At 42.5% G+C, this 19,494-nt stretch overlaps 1 protein-coding gene across 2 annotated transcripts in view; it reads left to right on the top strand.

Moving 5' to 3' along the window:
* Positions 1–19,494, top strand: part of USP42 (ubiquitin specific peptidase 42) — an 815,107-nt gene that overhangs the window by 391,635 nt on the left and 403,978 nt on the right. For both annotated transcript variants that reach the window (XM_044089669.1, XM_044089668.1), the window contains exon 10: positions 15,228–15,368. In XM_044089669.1, coding sequence (XP_043945604.1) covers positions 15,228–15,368 — 141 coding nt within the window. The remainder of the gene's footprint in view (positions 1–15,227; positions 15,369–19,494) is intronic.

The following is a 19,494-nucleotide window of genomic DNA, read 5'->3' as shown; positions in this document are numbered from 1 at the left end:
GGAACCAGCACAAGGAATAAGCACAGCAATGCCCAGTATTCATCAGATTTTTGCAGTACTTAACTGAGATGTTTCACAAGGGCCTATCTTTTTCTTCCATAAAAATCCATGCGTCTGCCATTTCAGCTCATTACAACACAGAACCTCTCTGCTTCTCTCATCCTCTGCTAAAGCAGTATCTCAGAGGGGCCAAAAATTTAAGACCTCCCAGGAGAGCACCAACTCCTGCATGGGACCTCAATTTTGTTTTGGAAAAAAACTCACTTTACCTCCTTTTGAGCCAGCTGCTACTGCGGACCTAAAATTTCTCTCTTGGAAAACAGCTTTTCTTTTAGCAGTCACTTCAACTAGAAGAATTTCAGAATTACAGGCTCTTATGACAGTGGACCCTTTTGTTATTTTTTATCCGGACAGGGTGGCTCTCAGGACCAATCCATCCTTTATGCCTAAGGTGGTATCCAGTGTGGTTGTGGTTCTGACCATTCATCTGCCAACTTTCTTTCCTAATCCACCGAACAAGGGTGAGCGGATTCTGCATTCATTGGATGGCACAGACAACTAAGATTCTACTTAAACAGGACAAAATCTTTAAGAAATTCTGAACAACTACTGGTGGCATTTGCTGCAGGGGCAGAGGGAAAGGCTATTTCAATGCAGACTATTTCAAATGGATAAGCCATTGTATTCGTTTCTGCTATATGCACCATGGTAAACATTCCACCAGGGCTGCATCTACTTCTGCAGCCTTTCTCAGAGGGGTTCCTACCAGAGACATCCTAGAAGTTGCTACCTGGAGCTCAGTTCATACGTTCACCAAACATTACCGTTTACCTCTCTTCTCTAAATCCAGAGCTGGCTTTGCCACTGCTGTCCTGCAGGGCCTTATAGCTGCTCCTAATGCTTTATAAATCCATCCTCCCAACCTTAGCTTTGGGATTCTACCCAAATGTAATGACTGCAACAGTGAAACACGAAGAACATAGTACAGTTGTGTAGACTTACCATAAATGTAGATGTTCGAGTGTATTCACTGTTGCAGTCCTGGTTACCCTCCCTCCAGCCCCCTGTTTTTCTCTAACTATACCTCCTTTCTTTTATTATGCTTAAAAGCCTTTTTGGTGTATTTGCTTTTGTTTGGAGGTATTTGTTTTGTGTTTTAAATTATATACATATATATATATATATATATATATATATATATATATATATATATACTTCCCCATTTGGGGGGCATCTGACATCTGGGGCAAGAAAAACTGGTGTAATGGTGTTGGCTGCATGCTTTATACCCCTGACAACCTGACGTCATGGAAGAAGAGACAGCAACTGACGCAGGGCCCAAGACTTTGTTAATTAGGCCGACTGAGGGAAACCTGCCAGCAGATTACCCAAATGTAAAGACTGCAGCAGTGAATTGTTGATCCATTAGGTCAGTGCCCTCTTTCAAGGGAGACCTGAGGAGGTATTCATACTGATTAGCATGCATTTGGCCATGGTACTGGGGAACTTTATGCAGTCTTTTACATCCACCTAAGTTACCCTCAACTTAACACTGCAGCCAACAATCCTCACACCACCACTGTGGGTGCAGTGCAATGTCAGTATTGGGAAATGTTCAAGTACCTGGTATGAGACTATCTAAAGACTTCACAGACATTGCATTGAACCAGAAGGTCTGCCTTCCTTTTGCTGCTTCTCCTCTGCAGGATACAGAAAGTGCATCCTTCACAGGTTGGGTCCTGGAAGATGCTAGTTTAATTTTTAGATGCCAGCCAGAGAGACACCTGCTGGAATTCGAGTCTATAATTGTAAACCTTAAAATAGCAGGACTGCAGGTCTGAATGAAAGGAAAATTATTGAATTCCGAGATTGAGGGATGCTCGGTTATGCCCCTTACTCTCAGGAAACTGTGATCTTTTATTTTTATTTTATTTTTTTTTTTGCTTAATGATGTGGTTTTGTAGTTAGCTTCATTCTGATTTTTGTATTCCTAGTACATTGAGCTTGCATTGTGCTTCCATACATTGAGCAAAAAATGAAACTGTTAATTCATTCTGCTGCTTTGGTGAATACCTAACACAGTTGTGTTTTCCCAAGATTGGGTTAATGGCATGCAGTAGCAGTCCTAAACTTTCATATACTTTAACTATGCTTAAACCCAAATATCTTCACTTGTATCGTCTCCTTTAGTTGTATTATCAATCTGTAGTTTGTTCTAATATGTTAATTGTAATGTTTTCATGCGTAATGAATGTCGTTATTACAGTCGGTCTTAATCTAATAAATTAGTACTGTACAACACTTAGAAAAGTCTGGAAAATTGAGTTCCTACATTGCTGGCCATTGGCCTTGTCCCATGTACCCCTTCTGGCTCTATCTCCATGTGTTAGTGTATTTATTACCTTAGATTTTTTTGATGATAGGAGACTGTTGGCCTCTCTGGTTTGCTCTGTAAAAGTACATTTAACATTCTGCCTGTCTCACCCTTTCTGTACCTGTCCTATACCTCCCCCCTTTTTTTACTGCATGATCCCCTACATGAGTAGCTCCTCTATCTGCCTCCAGTTGTCCCATGTATTCCTCCACTGAAAAAAAGAGAGACAGTTACTCCCAGACCGAAAGGGGAAAGAAACTCACAGGCCATTCCTTCTTGGCATAGGATAGAGTCCGATTAGTCCATTCATTCCCCCAGGGCTGAGGGTCTGATAAGTTGGAGGCCCAGTGTGGGAGTCATGTCGGTTTCCTTCCCTGCCTTGGACTATTTGCCACCCCATGGCAACTGTTAGCTATGCTAGTGCTGCTGCTGTAAGGAGTTTCTTCCATAGGCTTGTGATATAAGCTGCCATGCCTCCAGTAGTTTCTTCCTGTTCTCACATTTGTGCAGTGCAACAGGGCTAGCTGCCCCCCAGCCCCCCCCCCCCTCCCAGGATGGGCAAGCTGGCATTAACTATTTATTCCCAACCTTACTGCACAACCTTTTCATTGCCCAAACTGCTATTGGGCTGCCTGAGGCATTGTTAGGATTTTATCCTTTGCCACAAGGCTGCTGTTCCACATACTTTTGAATGGTTCTATGGATTTACTCTATGCCACCCAGTCTGGTGGCCTGTCGTGTGCACAAACCTCTCTCTGAAGTATTTTTCAAGATCCAGGAACTATATGATCTTACTGTCAGTTGTCTTTATTTTATCCTCCCTCCACAGGGTGATCCATTGCATCTCCATGTATTGATCTGCAGCCATGTCGTGTCCATGAGAGCTGAGAAGCAGTCTATCCCTACAAGAGCCTGATCTTATCCTTTCCTGTCCATGCTAGAGACCTTGTTGGTAACTTTTCTATGGATTTTGTTCAGCAGCCTGCTACTCTTTGGTCTGCAGAAATGTAGACCGTGCTCATGATGTTTCCTGTCCAGGACTCCTCTACATTACCTGTTGTACTATTTGTACCACAAGGCTACAATTCCAGGCCCACTCCTATTAGCTTCACAAACAACTTCTGCTCTGCAACTGACAATCACACAATATGCTGATGACTCCACATTCATCTATGCAGCTCCCTCACTCAAACTCCAAAAAAAAAAAAAAAAAAAAAGCTTTTATTCTGTGCAGTAGAATCTTGGCTTACTGCCTCTCAACCAATACTGAATCCCAGTAAGACAAAACTAATCTGCTCAAATAACAAGCCTGCTGACCTCCACTCTCCCTTCCAAATTTGCTTAACTAATAACACCAAGATAGAACCAGTACCAAACACTGAGCTACTTGGCATCAAAATTGATTATTGTAGTTGACAGATGTTTATCACATTAAGTCCACACAAAACTAGGCTCTCTGTACAGATCCAAACCATATTGCACTGACCTCACTGACGATCTGTTGTGTAGGACTCATTTACCATCTCCCCTCTTTTATGCCTCTGCCATCTTCACCAACGTGAAGAAAACTGACCTAGCTAAACTTAGATGCTTGCTATAACAAGATTGCTAGATTTGTGAGCAACACCCCATGTAGATCACATCATTGTAAAGCCTTGCAACAACTAAATTGGCTGGAATTGTCCAAACTTCTTACATTCGTTAAATTCACTCGCCTTCCAATAGCCCGCGGCATAATTTGTCAACCTGAAAAATGTCCAGCCCTCCAAAACTTCAACTCCAATCCAGTATAAGGCAACTTAGATCTTCTGACAGACTTGAGCTACAAGTCGCAAGCGTTAACTTCTATGGTGATTCGCTCTACTCCATTCGTATCTGTAGGACATGGAATCTGACCCCCCAACAATTTAAAACATTGCTCAAGTCTCACCTAGTCAAGTCGTGGCTTTGCTCTTGTCTAAATCTTGGCTGACCACTCTCTCTACCCTATGCTTCCAAGCCCAATCCTTTCAACATAGACTGTTAACCCTACCTTTGCATTCAGCGAATGTGTACCCTTGACTACATCCTATATACAACCCTCACTATATTTACCTAACTCTTATGTTTTTCTCAACTGTGGTAATGTTTCTCCAAATATTAAGATTTTTTTTCCCATTTTTGTGGCTATTATCTCAAATAACTAAGAATGTTTTTCTTAACAGTTATTCTTAACTTAGGTTTTGTATTCTTAGAATTGTGATTATTCTATGTAACTTAGGGGGTTTTGCCCCTGGGTCTCCCACCCAGCCAGGCTATTTGGGTAAACAAATATAAAGTAAATAAACAGTAGAATCCAAATGCTAACTTATTGCTTATAGAATCTCCCTTTCTAAAGATATATTGCAGCATTCAGGTTACAGGTGTCTTATCATTTTCACTGTGTTCATGATCATCAAACATAGGTGTGATCAACACCCCCAAATTTATTTACTACTTTGTCATCAGTTCCACCCCCAAGAGATACTTGCATCATGTTTTTTTGTAGGCCAGGTACAGTACTTCGCATTTGTCTAACCTGAGCCTAAACTGCCATCTTTATTCCTACTTGGTCAGCCCTTTCAGGTCTTTTAGTACTGTTCCTCGCATCTTCTGCTGCTACTTTTTGTGTATGTGTGAGATCAGTAAAAAGATCAATTTTTCATTTCCTTATACATGACTGAAAGACAGGTAGTACTTCTATTATCTTGAAATGATCTTTTCTCATAGCTCTTTGTTTCCTTCAAACCCTTCAGTAATGCAGCAGACCAGTTCCTAGGTCTGTCTACCTCTTCCCCAGCAGTTTGTATAACTGCCTATGTGGGGCTAACAAGCTTTGGGTGAAGTTTAAGTAAACCATATATCAGTATTCTTCCGTCAGTTTTCCTGAAGCAGTTGGCCAACATGGGGAAATTTGCCCATTTCTCCCACTATAGTGCGATAATTACTAAGAAATTTTGCATAACTGACAAACCGGTAGCATTCATAAAGAAACAATTACAATTTTGTTTAGGTGTAAAAAAACAGGCAAATGGCCTTGAGGCTAGAATTTACAGTATAGTTATATATACATAATACAAATGAGCAAGATTATGTAGGTGAGAGGTTAACCACCAGTAAAAGTGGAGGAGACCTTGAGAGGTATAGGGAGAAGAGTACAGTTGCATTTCCTGTTTGAGTAAAGGTGAGAATGAAGAAGAGTTTTAAAATGAGGTTATCGCAGGTCCTAAGAGTGGAGGGAAGAACATTCCATTTTTTGGCTAAGGTGAAGGAAAGCGGAAGTTGACCAGCTGGGCGCTTGGGTTTGTGGATTGTAATTAGGTTTTGGTGGGTAGATCCAAGTGTTCTGTGGGGAGTATATGGTTGTAGGATATTGGATAGTGTAGGGCACTTGGTAGGTTGGAATAGTAATCTATAGGCAGTCGTGATTTGGAGAAAGTCAAGTTGGTTATGGAGTTCAAGCCAGTTTAATGAGTGAAGGGAGGAGCCGTGATGAGAGGCAGATTTGGCTTTGGTAGCAAATCTGGAGATTTTATTGTAACATATTTCTGGTTTGGAGGATAGTGAGGAGGATAAATTAGTAAGCAGAGGGGCGCCATACAGTAGAGAGGGAAGGAGATAAGTGTCGAGAGTTGGTCTGGTAGCAGGAGAGAGGAAGTGGTTGTTTCTATAAAGTAGGCAGAGTCTTATGTGGGTTTTCTTTTTTTAGCTGGACGCGAGTATTAAATTTTAGGTGTTCATCAATAGTTACACCAAGAAGTTTGGCGGAAGGAACGACCTCTAAAATGGAGTTGTTATGGCTGATTATTTGGAATGAGTTTTTATCAATAGGGGAGGACTTGGAAGGAGAAAATAGGAGGATTTTAGTTTTGTTAGCATTTAATGAGAGGTGATTGTGGAGCATCCAGTTTTCGGTAGTAGAGAAGGCTGTTTCTGTCAGTAGTTGGAGATCTGTTAAGTTGGAGGCGCCGCAGATCAAAGTAGAATAGTCAGCATATTGAACAATTTTAGTATTGGGTATGGCCTTGTAAAAGTCGTTAATAAAGATGTTGAATAGAATTGGGCCAAGTATGGATCCTTGGGGTACTCCAGTGGGGGTAGTTCGGAAGGTGGAGGCGCCCTGGCCCCATTTGACAGCCTGGGACCTGTCGGAAAGATAGCTGGAAAATCAGGAGAGAGTTTTGTGGGAGAGATTTAGATTAGACAGATGATTTAGAAGGTGGGTGTGGGAGATAGTATCAAAAGCTTTAGATAAGTCCAACAGAACTGAGGATACTAAATTACCGGAGTCACAGGCTAAATTGACAGTATGTAAGAAGGAAAGGAGGGCGGTATTGGTACTATGTCCTGGGCGGAAGCCGTGTTGGGTAGGAGAGAGTAGCTGGTGTTTGGTAAGGAATGGCAAGAGCTGAAGGTGGACTCATTTTTCAAGGAGTTTAGAGAGAGGGGAAATGATGGCTATGGGGCGGAAATTAGATAAGTTAGTTTTTGCCACCCTTGTGAACTGGAAGAATATATGCAGAGCGCCATAGTTTGGGTACATATGATTCAAGAAGGGATCTATTGATCAAGATGCTAATAGGGAGAGCAATACCATCGGAGGCTATTTTTAAGGAGGAGGGAATGTTGGGGGCATTGGAGCAAGGCTTTAGTTTAGAGAGTAGTTTCTTTATTTGGTAGGTGGAGATGGGTTTGAGTTCGAAAGTAGGGGGGGAGGAGAGGATGTTTGGTTGGGGTGGGTTTGAGGGTTGTTGTTTGTAAAGGTCTTGGTTAGCTCAGCAATAGAAGTGGTGAAGAAGCAGCAATAGAAGTGGTGAAGAAGGTGTTAAATAGTGAGGCAATTTCAAGGTCAGATTTGCTGGTGTTGGGGCAGGGATTATTTTTAGTACCTGGCCTAAGGAGAGAGTTGATAGAGTTCCAAACTTTTTTGCATGATTTGTTTGCATTTTGATGTAATAGGACTTTTTATCTTTAACTTGTTTTTTGACAAGGTTTCTTAGTTTGTATTTAAGTAAGATGTGGTTGTTTAGTTTGGAGGTATGTTTTCCAGGTTTTCTCTCTTTGTAGCATAATCTTTTTGGTATCTTTGGTAAGCCACGGGGTGGTCTTAGTTTTTACTCTCTGTTCTTACTGGAGCTAGGGAGTTAAGAACATTTAAGAAAGTTGAATTGAAAAAGTCAACGGCTGAGTCTAATGGAAGAGTTTTTAGGGGGTTCTAATTGGTATTCCTGAATGAATCGGAGAAAGTAATAAGGTTGAAGTTAGAGAGGTTCCGAGTGTGGATAAACTGGTGGGAGTATGGGGGGGGGGGGGTGAGGGAAGCTCGATGGTTAAAGGCAAGGGAGGTGGTGGTCTAATGGGTCTGGTATGACACCAGATTGTATCACTTTATTGGGATGAGATACTAGGATCCAGTCTAGTATAGAGCCTGGGGGGTTGGTTTTGTTGGGTCTAGTGATGGTGTTATAAGTTGAGTGTAGTTAAATAGATGGACATGGTGGGGTTAGGGTTGTTGATTTTGTTCCAGTCTATATTTACATCACCCAATATGTAGGCTTCCAGTTTAATTTTTGAGGAGGCCCAAGACAGGATGTCTTCCAGGGTGTTGGTGGTGTTACCTGGAGGAATATAGAGGGAAGTGAAGCAGATGCTTTTATGATTGTTAATTTTTAGAAGGCCTGCTACAAGTTCAGCATTATTAAAAGAAGGGATGGGAGTAGGATATGGAGTAAAGGACAGCTGGTTGGAGTACACTAGTGCGACACCGCCACCTCGAGTACTTAGGCGGTCAGATCGAAGTGATTGAAATCCAGGGGGAAGGAATTCAGAGTCACTTATGTGAGGTTTTAGCCAGGTTTCAGAGATGGCTACAATGTCAGGTGAGTTGTGAGTGAGCCAGGCATGAAAGTGGGTTATTTTATTTTTTAGGCTTTGAGCGTTGATGGTGAGGAATTTGAGGTATTTATTGATGGAATTATTGTGGGAGCTAGTGTGGTTAGTAGGAGAGAAGTTTGGTCCTGGATTAGGGTGAATGTCACCGGCTAAGCAGAGGTAAGTGAGATAAGGAATGAGTTGTTTTGGTTTGTACTTAGAAGTGTCTGGTAATGAAAAGGTCTGGGTTTGTAGTATTTAGTAGTGATTTGGAGAAGTTTTACTTTGAAGAGGAGGGAAGGGTGGAAGGGAACTAAAGAGGCTGAGATGTTGTGGAAGTGTGTTGTGTGGGGGAGGCAGAGGTGGAGGTTTATAACTGGAAGCGAGTATTGGAGGTGGCATGGTATAGAGGAAGTAGAAGGATGAGGAAGAAAGTGGAAATAAAGGTTTTAGGAGTAGGAGAGTGCATGATAGGTGGGGCCTGTTGGATGTAATAGAGAGGAGGTTAAGGGACTTAGGAGGGAAGTGGTGAGGTAGTGATAGGCAGGTGGGATGGAGGGAAATTGTTGATGTCAACAGTCAGGAAATTCAGGAAATCTCAAGGCAGGATACACCAGGGAATGATATACACGTGGCAGGACAAAACTTTGATTCTTTTGAGTGTCAGTACAGGTTTTGCTCAAGGGACCAGTACAGCACTGGGAAAGTAAGCATTCGCTTTAGATGGATTTCAACAGTCAGGAAATTCCGGATTCAGAAATTGTTACAGTTGTTTCATACCACTCAAACGTTGTACATATCTTACATGAACAAAACCATTAAATACTGCTTATCCAAATTCAGTCAATAGACTGCAACAATTCAGTACAGAATGGGTTTTGCCACATGAAAAGAGAAATCTTTGTCAGCAAGTACTAATACAGCATGGATTCAGTTGGGAACAGCATCTTGTAGGGCATTGAAAGATTTAAAGAGCTCAGGAACTGGTAAACACCGACTAGCATTAACTCCCTTTTGATTGAGTGAAATCAGCGTTGCGAGGATCTTGCCCTGTGAGTACACCTATGGTAATAGCTGCAGATAACTCTATGGCCTCCACTAGTCTTTTGGCTCATGCAACTAGTAGTGTTGATTCAGGATCATTAGAAGCATAGATGAGTGCAGCAGTTGGCGTTCCTTTTAAGGGACGTAAACTTTTTCCTTTGCCAGAGCCTTTACCGATAAAACAGGGACAACAGAATGGACGGTCACAGGGCAGAAAAAGCCATAAAATACACGGCTACAGTCTTTATATACTTATAAATGTGCTAGCATTAACAGGCTTTGCACTGGGAGGCATCCATTCAATATTTAGTGTCTGCAATGCTCACTTATTAGCCAGAAAAGTTGCAAACATTACAAGGAGCAGACTAAATTAAGAGGCAAAAAACTTGAAGCGTTAGCGCTCACGCTAGATCACACACCACTGCAGACGCGTCTAAACCAAACGCTAAGGCTAACATCCACATGGACAAGCTTAAACAAGCCCTTTTACCTCTCCAAACAGCAGTCCAAAGCTTTTCAGAACAACTCTCTACCTTTGGCAACGAAATCACCCAAATAGCAGAGCGCAAGGAAATATTTCTGTGCTCCATGGCTGTATCTTTTATTACTGCAACAGTACGACTCGATTCCACTTTGCAGGTCTACTGCTGGCCTACTCTGAGGCGTCTCGCTCTCAACATCTAATTTTCAGCATCCCTTTATTTCGCATCAATGGAGCGTCAAAACCTGCTCCACAGTCCCATTTTTGAACAGCCCTCTCCCTTCAAGTTTCTGGCTTTTTTTATTTCACTGTTTGCAGTAGCATTTTGAAAGAACCACACACAGACTTGGGCGTCAGCCCGTTAGTTTGGGAGAATGTTAGGTAATGCAGCCAGTGATCCCGTTACTAACCAATATGTCCAAATTATTTTATATTAATTTGATTCTTGGATACTTGAATGTAAGTACTCATGTCAAATAAAATCTTCTGCATAGCATTCGAATAGTCCTTAATATTAGTCCTCTGCAACAACTGGCATTTCCTATCTATAGTGAAAGTGTTATACTTTTAGCTGCAAGAAAAAGTTTCCTTGAAACTCTTCTTGGTCTCCTGTTTCTGTAGTTATCACTTGCACTCAGTAAGAGATTCTGAAAACATGTTCTAAGGTTTGTCTTCCAGAGTGTAAAATGTTCTCCTCTGCAGGCTCTGGAAACAGTTTTCTGAGTATAGTATATATATATAGTAGGGGGGTGTGCTGTGGAGTGTGAGTGTGTATGTGTTGAATGTTGGCCAACTGCCTCCATTTCCATTTTAAAATTCTGGTGATGTGACTGTTCCTTTAAAGGACAACCTCACCCACAGTCTCAGAAAACATATTTATTTCATCATGGTTTGGTGTTTCCTATATTTTAACACCACTCTGAGCCTATTTAGAGCTTTTTAGATATTTTTATATGCAATTTCTGACTCTGACCACATGGGGTCTGGCATCTTGCAGTCTGCCTCTAAGTATCCCATAATGCATTGTTTGTCTCCAAAAAATTGCATCAGGTCTGCCACATTTTCCCTAAAGCTCCTGTCTTTGCACCGATTTTACAATCTTTCACTGCTGTGTTATAGTCACCTACTTTTGGTTAAAATTTTATCCTTTTTCAATGACTACTTCAAACACGAGCAGAGCAAATGCGACAGAACAGAATTGAAAAGTGCATTTTATTACTCTTTCATTTTATTGCTCTTTCTTAGAAATGCTAACTTGATTTCTTTTGTGAAGGCTGAAATCTAGTTCTTCTAGGTATCTCCCCTCCCTTCCCTAGCTCTCAAAGAGCTAAGGGTTATTTGACTCATTATATGTATGTGATTGACAGCTCACAGCAGGTGACCAGACTAATGTACTTTTTTCTTGTCAGCCTTTCCTTCCTTACAGTGGGAGATTTGTTTTTGTTGCACTCCTGTCAAATTTAGAACCAAGCTCCAGAGCACTGGGAATAATCACTGTTTTGCAAAGCATCAAACTCCCACTTATTTTCCCTTCCTGTTTGGTTAAATAGCGAACAATTGATGCACTATAAACACAAAATATTTCAGACTTGCATGACAGCACCCACATGTTTTTTTTAAGTGGTAATTTAAGAAAATTACGGTATTGCACACTACTTGTAATTTGATGTAGTGTTGCCGATTTAATTGTGACAGACATCTGCTTCTTATGTAAAAACATGCAATTGATGTCTATGCATGGTCATTGCAAATTTATGCTCTTAGTTTTTGCAGCTGTTACTGTACTTCTGCCTGTACTTTGTCACATATCGGTAGGGCTCCAGAAAAGTGAGATTCTAGTTTGACATTTTTGCTAGGTTGAGTGGGCTTGCAAGGCAGCTCTGACATCACAATGTGGGAGGTCCACTGGCTTTTCTATACAGCATGCAAGTCACGGGGGGATTACATCACTTTGAGGGAGGAAATGTCTCTGTAGCTAGAGCAAGAGCTCTGGCAGATGTGACATAATTTCAGAGCCAACTAGAGGTTTTTCAACTTTGTTTTCAAAGAGAAAGTAAAACCGTACGGAAAGGTAGGAAGCCTAACCGGGAAAACAGTTGAGTGGATTAGTTTTTAAAGCTGCGTGGGTAATTTTTCAAGGCTATATCAACGAACCGGGACTAAAATAGACAAGCAGGTTGAGCAATCTGCTTTAATATCCCGTTTTTGTCCTTTAAGTGATGTTCAGTGTTCTCATCTCGATCTAGTGAGATTCAAGTAAGTGATATTTCAGTAAATAGAAATAGACCCCGGAGGAAGATATCCTTTAGATTCAAATTAACCATGAAAGGCCTAGGGTAGTAAAGGAATCTTTTTTTTTTTTTTTTTTTTTTTTAAACTTTGGAACTTTTAAATGAGCTGTATCCTCAGCCAGACATATGTCCTAATCACTAACCCTGTAAGCTGTTCTACTACAAGCTGAATCAAGTGAGTCCTAGCCACACTTTTTGGAATGCTTGGCCACCTGAGAAGAGGGACAGTATCATTTGTTAGAGAACCTTATCACTGACCCCCTCCCCCAAGTATTAAGTTTGCCTAAGAGGGATTCTGGGAACGTAAGCATGTTTGTCTGATGGCCTCTTGAGGGCCCAAGGTAGCAGAAGTGCAAATTTTCTTTCTAAAGTGGTTATGTCTTATTTTCCCTGTCACTAGGAGTGGGGTTCAAGGATGGAGCTGTAGAGGGTCTGAGGCTGGAATCCAAAAACATCACTGCTGGACTAGCCAAAGGGTTCTTGTAAAGAAATTTTTGTAAAAATCCCAGACCCTGTAGAATGGGTCAGGTTTTCCCGAAGATGGGGAAGGTGGTCTGGCTCCAGTGAAGCATTTGAGTTCACCTTCCAGGACATCTGACTGGATGAACTGCAGCTGGTTTTGGAGCTATTATGCCCATGAATGTTCTATACTTCAAGCTGTGGCTCTGAGTATTCCTTGACACCCCACGTAAATTACTCCTTCATCCTTTGAAGGGTGTTATGGGAATCATGAGAAGAAACAAGGAAGATTGAGAGCTGGACCCATGAGGGATTCAGACAGCTAGTGTATGACTATGCCAAACAGAATTCACTGTGGTCTTAACCAAGGTAAAGAGGTTATTGATGTCTAGACAAAGGTGACATTAGTAAACCGTGATCACATCACATTGTGGTTTTCAGTGAAGAAGGGTAAAAATCTAAAGGTAAAATGATAGAGATGGATATGAGAAAAATGGGTAATGGTGATTTAGAGGAAGGGATCATTCATACACGAGTTAAAAATGAATCGGCAAATTGTTTTAAAAAAAAGCCTTAAACTACTAATTGTTTCTGCAGCAGGCAAGCCCTGTTCATCCCCACACCCTTGTGACTTAAATACATTAATTTTGAGGTCACTTAACCACAAGGCTAAAGGTTAGCCCCATTATTCAGCAACTTCACATTTAGCATGCTTTCTACATTCAGATGAACAAGACTGAGTATTATGACTGATATGGCACTCTGTGAAAATGCTATCTCTCAGTCATGATGGTTCTGAAGGTTGGTTATGAGTAAAATAATGTCTTTTGGCCTTTCTTGGTTAGGAGTCGCCACAGCTAACTCCGGTCCACTAATGATTGGTAGTAGATTTTTACGGTGCCGAGTTACCAGCCTGATGCCAAACCTTCATAGAAGGCACACCCATTCACGCTCGCACCTACCTGCATGTCTTTTACATTACTCGACCGTGAAGAGGACATGCATACTCCACACAGAAGGCACTCCAACCGAGAACCAAACGGGAGAACCTCTTGCTGTGAGGCGACAACGCTAACCGCTGCACCACTGTGGCCTTATTGAAGGTTGGTTATGACTAAGGGCCCCAAATGCAAATTGGGGAAGTTACAAGAATGCATCAAGGATAGAGATTCAGGGATATGGAACACACAGTGGCAGCTCTTGTAAATTACTCCTGGAAGACCCTTTTGCTGGTCATAACATATGACAAAAGAATATCTCAACTCACAAGTATTGATGTGTAAACAGCCTGTTCTTATCTTCTGTAAGAGAAAGTCACGCACATACCAACCCTAACATTTATACCCAAAGTGGTTAATGAAACTTTCTTCGACTTGGGCTGTTCATCTCGAGTGTTCTCCCAAACCTACAAAATGGGGTGGGGAGTGTCTTTTGCATGTACATAGAGAGCTGAGGTTCTGTTTACATAGAACTGAGGGAGGCAGAAAATCAAGTCAGCTTTTTGTCTGCTTGGCTAAGGATAGGGAGGAAAAGCCTAAAATAGTCAGTCTAAATGGATTGCCCAATGTATTGAGTTATTTTGCTACTTTCATGGGAAACCTTGGGCCAGGGTCTGTAATGCTTTATTCTCTTTAGATCCACAGATTTTCTCTGGGGAGAAGACAATACCCAGGCAATTTTAAAAGCAGTTTACTATTCCTCTGTCCACAACTTTTCCAAATATTACAGGTTGTGGTCTAAATCTTGGGCCAGGGCAGAGTTTGCCACCACTATTTTTACCCCAGGATCTGCTGTCCACATAGCCCAGTCAGGGCTGCCACCCACTGGTCCTTATGCTCTGGGAGTCTTCTGAGAAGTGATGACTGCAGCAGTGACTATTATGAAGTTGTGTTAAAGCTTTTATAATTGTAGACGTTTGAGTATGTTCACTCTTGCAGTCCCCATTATTCCACCACTCTCGCTTCCATTGTGCTGCTTTGAGCATCCTGGAGTTCAGGGTGGGTACTCCTCACCAGACTGCCTCCATCCTTTGTCCCTGCCTAGAACCCAGAGAGATGGAGTAGCACCTTGTGAGGTGAATGCTTTTCCTTAGGTCCGATTTGTGCTTCAGTGTAGTAGACCATTTTCTTATCCAGCTAGGGCAAAAACAATCTAAAAAATGGTGTCAGGCGAACACCCCTCTTAATATTTCTGATGATACCACTATATGATTTAAGTATAATGACGACAAATACTGATAGTAGGAGGTAGTTTGCCAAACTCACTATTGGAGGAGTAAAGCTGTAGATGTTGGAGTGGCATATCGGGCTCCTGCAACTAGGAGTCGATGACGCCAACAGTGAATACTTAATATTTTTATAGTTATGGTAAGTTCCTAATACAGCTGTGCTTTTTGTGATTTACAGTATTAAATCAAAACTCTGATTATTTGACAATATATTTTATTCCAAATTGTCATCTGTGCTAGATGCATACATGTCTCAAAGATTTCTATGCAACAGTTTTATTGTGTAGTACTCTGAAAAAAATTACTTAATGCAGAAAAGTTCTGAAATTCCTGTTGGAGGGTGCTGTTACCTGTAAAAAAAAAAAAAAATTCAAGAAAGATTTTGAGGAAATGAATGGTTCAAAAATTTTAAGTTTGCTGATATTCTGAGGAATGTGAAACAATTTTTTTTATTTTCATTAGGATGTGAAATACCCGGAGTATTTAAACATCCGTCCATATATGTCAAAATCTGTTGGAGAACCAGTTATTTACGAGCTGTATGCTGTCCTTGTGCATAAAGGAACCCACTGCCACTCTGGGCATTACTATTGCTGTGTTAAGGTAATTTTCTTTTGAGCTTTATTTTTAACCAAAATCAATCAGCCTTCTAAAACTGAAGCATGTCCATGACAATACAACTAAAACTAAGTATACTGTTGCTGACGGAGGGAGGACTAGAGAGATGAGCTTTAAATATAAATGTGAAGTTCTTATGACTGAATCTGCTGTAATTTTATTATTATAGTTGATTCTGTCTACCCTCTTTTGGAATTTTGATTTTATTCCCCAAATTTCACGTGTTCCTTTTGTTGTATAAATCTAAGGACTGTTGAGTTTGTGTTTAGACTGAATAATTTTAGAATGTGTTTCTTCCAGTTTGAAATTGGATATGGTCTTCGCCATCTGGATTCAACCTGTGGGACTTCAGATCTGACGCTGACGCTGGCCATTTTAAGTCTTTAGCCTGTTTTGGCTCTGCCTCCCTTGCCCATAACTTCCTTCTCCAACTCCCCAAATCTAGTTAGCCACCATTCGTGTCTGCAGCTGTCTTTGGCTCCACCTGGCTGATTCGATTTCACCAAATAAGTTGGCATAGGATTGGTGAGATCCTTCTTCCCTAACCCCATAGAATAGGCATTAGCATATTTCTGATAGGTTTAGGTATTTTTTGTTTTGTTTTATAGAGCTGTGTAGTTTTAGATAATATCCCCTTGTTCCCCTTTCTGCCATTTTCCCTTTAGTCATTAGGTGCTTTACTACTGTTCCTTTTCTTGTATCTCTTATATGTGTTGTTAGGACAGTGGATAAAGAGTTTAAAAACTGTATTTCCTTCTGGCACAAATTGCGTTCCCAGCATGAAAGCATTAAATGTGTGTACTGTCTTGGTCCAGAGCATTTGAACTCTGGTTGCTCCATCTTTGAGAGGTTCTACTCTCACTCTTTTAAGAGTGCAAACCCAAGCTCATGTTGAAAGATCTTTTGCCATCTTGGTCTTTGGGATTTTGCTTCCCTGGATCCCAAGACTGGGTCTGAGAAGCCTCTGATACGAGAGACTAGCCACACCAAAAAGAAGTGCAAGAGATTAACTTTGGTCTCCACCTCTGGATTGGCTCCCTTGGGCTCTATGGGTCCAAAAGTCCCTTGACTTTCAGCTTCCCTGGCAGCATTGGCTCCAATGTTTCAGAGCCGATAGCTTTGGTGCTGAAACCAGGTAAAGTGACATGTCTGACTTAGAGTATTCCAGGCCTTTTCCTGGTCAAAGGGGCACCTTCAGGCAGGGTAGCAACACCCTTTTCTCCTTATACTCCACTTAGATCACTGGAGTTTTCCCCGTCTCCACCCCAATTCAGAGCCTCCCTGGCTTGGATCTGCCATAGGGGGACCTCTTCCATAGATCCTCGGAGCCATCCTCCATGGTCTCATCATTCCAGTTGTCGATGTCAGTGGCAGCATCAAACATACTGATTTGGAGCAGCTGATGTCCTTTTGCATAGATGCAATTAGGACTTTTCCCCTCGGGTCCGGTTCCATCACCAGGACCCTCTGCTTCATCATTCTGGTTTTCTCTCTTAGCCCTTTCGAATCTGAGATCTTTGATGCCTGTCGAGCTTCCATCCTCCGGATTTGATCTGACAGTGTTTGGCTCCATTTTGTTCCTTGGTAGCCTCAGTTTCGGGTTTGTTTTCAATACCCATGGTTTCTAGAACACTCTGATCCAAGAGGCCCACCTCAGCCTTTGGAGTTGTGATGGGGATATTCTGTTTTCAAGAGAAGGGTTGGATGTCTCCAGCTGGCACCCCCTCTCAGTTTTTATGTTACTCTGACAAGTCATCAGTCTGCTTGGGTGACCGCGTGTGTCAACCAGCCTCTAGTCTGCCCCCTCCTCTCCAGCTTCGATAGTGGGAGTTTTGGGGAAGAGAGAGTGCAAGAGGAAGCACCTGAACTTCTAAGAGATGTATGCTGACCTCGAGGAGGGAGAGGGTTCCCCCAAGTCCCTCATGTGCAATGACTCCTCCTTTGGCAATTTGTTAGAGGTGCTTCACCAGCATGGGAGCTGGACCACCGAAGCCCCCCTCTCGGGAAGAATTGTTTTTTCTGAAGAACCTTGTCATAGGCCCATCCACGACTTGGGTAGCTCCCCCCCTGGATGCCCTTATAGACTTGGTATCCTGGAGGGGGTGGAAGGAACCTGACACAGTAGAACCTATCCTAGGAAGCTGGACAAAGTTCTTTCCAACCCCCCTCCCCACCCACCCACACACACAGACCTCATTGGAGTAAGGGGCCAGCCGTCGATGCCACTGTAGTGGAGGCAGCCACCAAAAAGGAGATGCCTGAGGAGAGTTTCTTGATTTACCTCCCAAAAAAAGGGGAGTATCAGGAGCGAAATCATTTAGGGAAGTATTCCTGTGCCTCATCCACCTTTGCTTTGAGAGCTGTTAACAACTAATCACACTATATAAGGCTACAAGTGGGACCTAGTCTCTGACTTGTCGAGCACCCTCAGGATACAAAAGTCTTCAGCTACCTAGAAGAAGCTGGAGACTCAGTTGTTCACCTTGACTTCCATTAAAAGTGTTTCAGTTAGACTTATCTGTCACACAGCTGATGGAGTATGCAGAGTGGCAGGTTCCAGGATTGAGATGAGGGGCCACACCAGGATGCAGTTGTGCAACTTTTCGGACTGCTTCAAAACGCAAGTGTCTCTTCAGGAAGTCACAGCTCTCTTCCCAGGACGCTCCTCCAGAAGGTTCCTCCTGAGGGCGGAGTAGATCATAACAGATGCCCGTGGGGCAGAGGCAGTCCACAGAATCACGAGGTCAGTAGGGCTTTTCCAGTGTCCCCTATCAGCAATCCTAAAGGGGTGCCCTTCTCTGGAGGCATTTGGGGGTCATCTAGTTCTCCACCCCTAAGCTTGGGAGGCTATAGGCCTCATACGCCTAGGTGTTGAGAGTCGTATCAAGAGGTTATGTCATTCTCTTTATAGAAGTTCCAAACTGTCTTCTAAAACATCTCCCACATGTTCTGCCCCATCAGACTTTGTTCGGTGACAGAGATCCAAAAGCTGCTCATAAGCAGTCATTCAGGAAGTCCCACCAGATCAGATAGGATCCATTTCAAAATTTTTAGTACCAGTTCATCAAAAAGACAAAGTTCCAGATGGTCCCTGTGTAGTCCATATTACCTCTTCTGAGGAATGTGCTCGATAGCTTACCATCGCATCAACCTAGATCGGTGTTCCCACAGGTTCATTCGCTTCCATGTGGGAGCCAAACACGGTCAGTTCAGGGTCCTACTATTTGGTGTCACTACAGCTCACCAGGTGTTAACCAAGTGCAATGGCAGTGGTTGTAACTTGGTTCCGCTGCAGTTTTATGAGTCTTCCCATACCTGGACGATTTGCTCCTCACTGCCTTAATGGCACCGTTGATCTCTGACAGGGATTATTTACTTAGACTATGCAGCAACTTGGGCATTACAGTCAACTACCTGGAATCAAGCCTTCAGCCTGTACAAGTCTTGGAGTTCATTGGGTGTCATCTGGACTTATTCATCAAATTGCCTGACTCCCAAGCTCCAAAATTTTCAGTCTTCAAGTTCAGGCCCTATCAGTGCTTACAGTTCCCAAACCTCCACCTCACGCAGTTCTAAAGCTTCTGGGTCATATGGCTGCATCAATAGGGACTGGTCCCTCTAGCCAGGTATCGCATAAGGGCCCTACAATGGACTGTGGCCATTACAACAAGGGGAATGGTTTGTAATTCCTTCTCCTTTGACCACAATCACCATAGACACCTTCCTCTGGGGGTTGGTGGTGGGAATGGGCATTTTGAAGGGAGGATGGTCCAAGGGTCCAGAGGTCCAGATTTTACCCAGAGGCTGACATTCATATCAGCTTTTTAGAGATGCGAACGGATCTCCTAGCATTGGAGGCTTCTCAGGATGCCTTCTCCAGGGGTGTAATTGTGATACAGACAGACAGTGTCTGTCATCTGGTATCTTAACAAATGGGGTGGGGGTCGGACACGTTCTTATCCTCTTTGTCCGGAGGCTTTCAGGATTTGGCAGTGGGTGAGCTGCTCTGTGGTTTCTGGTGGCAATGCCTTACCCGGGGAAGTCCAACTTTTTGGCTGAGAGCCTCAACAGGAGCATTTTACCTCGCGAGTGATCCCTACATCGGACAGTG

The sequence above is a fragment of the Protopterus annectens genome, chromosome 12.part0, assembly GCF_019279795.1.
Source record: "Protopterus annectens isolate FY-2018-M chromosome 12.part0, PAN1.0, whole genome shotgun sequence".
NCBI classification, from domain to species: domain Eukaryota; kingdom Metazoa; phylum Chordata; order Ceratodontiformes; family Protopteridae; genus Protopterus; species Protopterus annectens.
The sequence above is the reverse complement of the archived record's forward strand: the minus strand, read 5'-3'. Positions and strand labels throughout refer to the sequence as shown.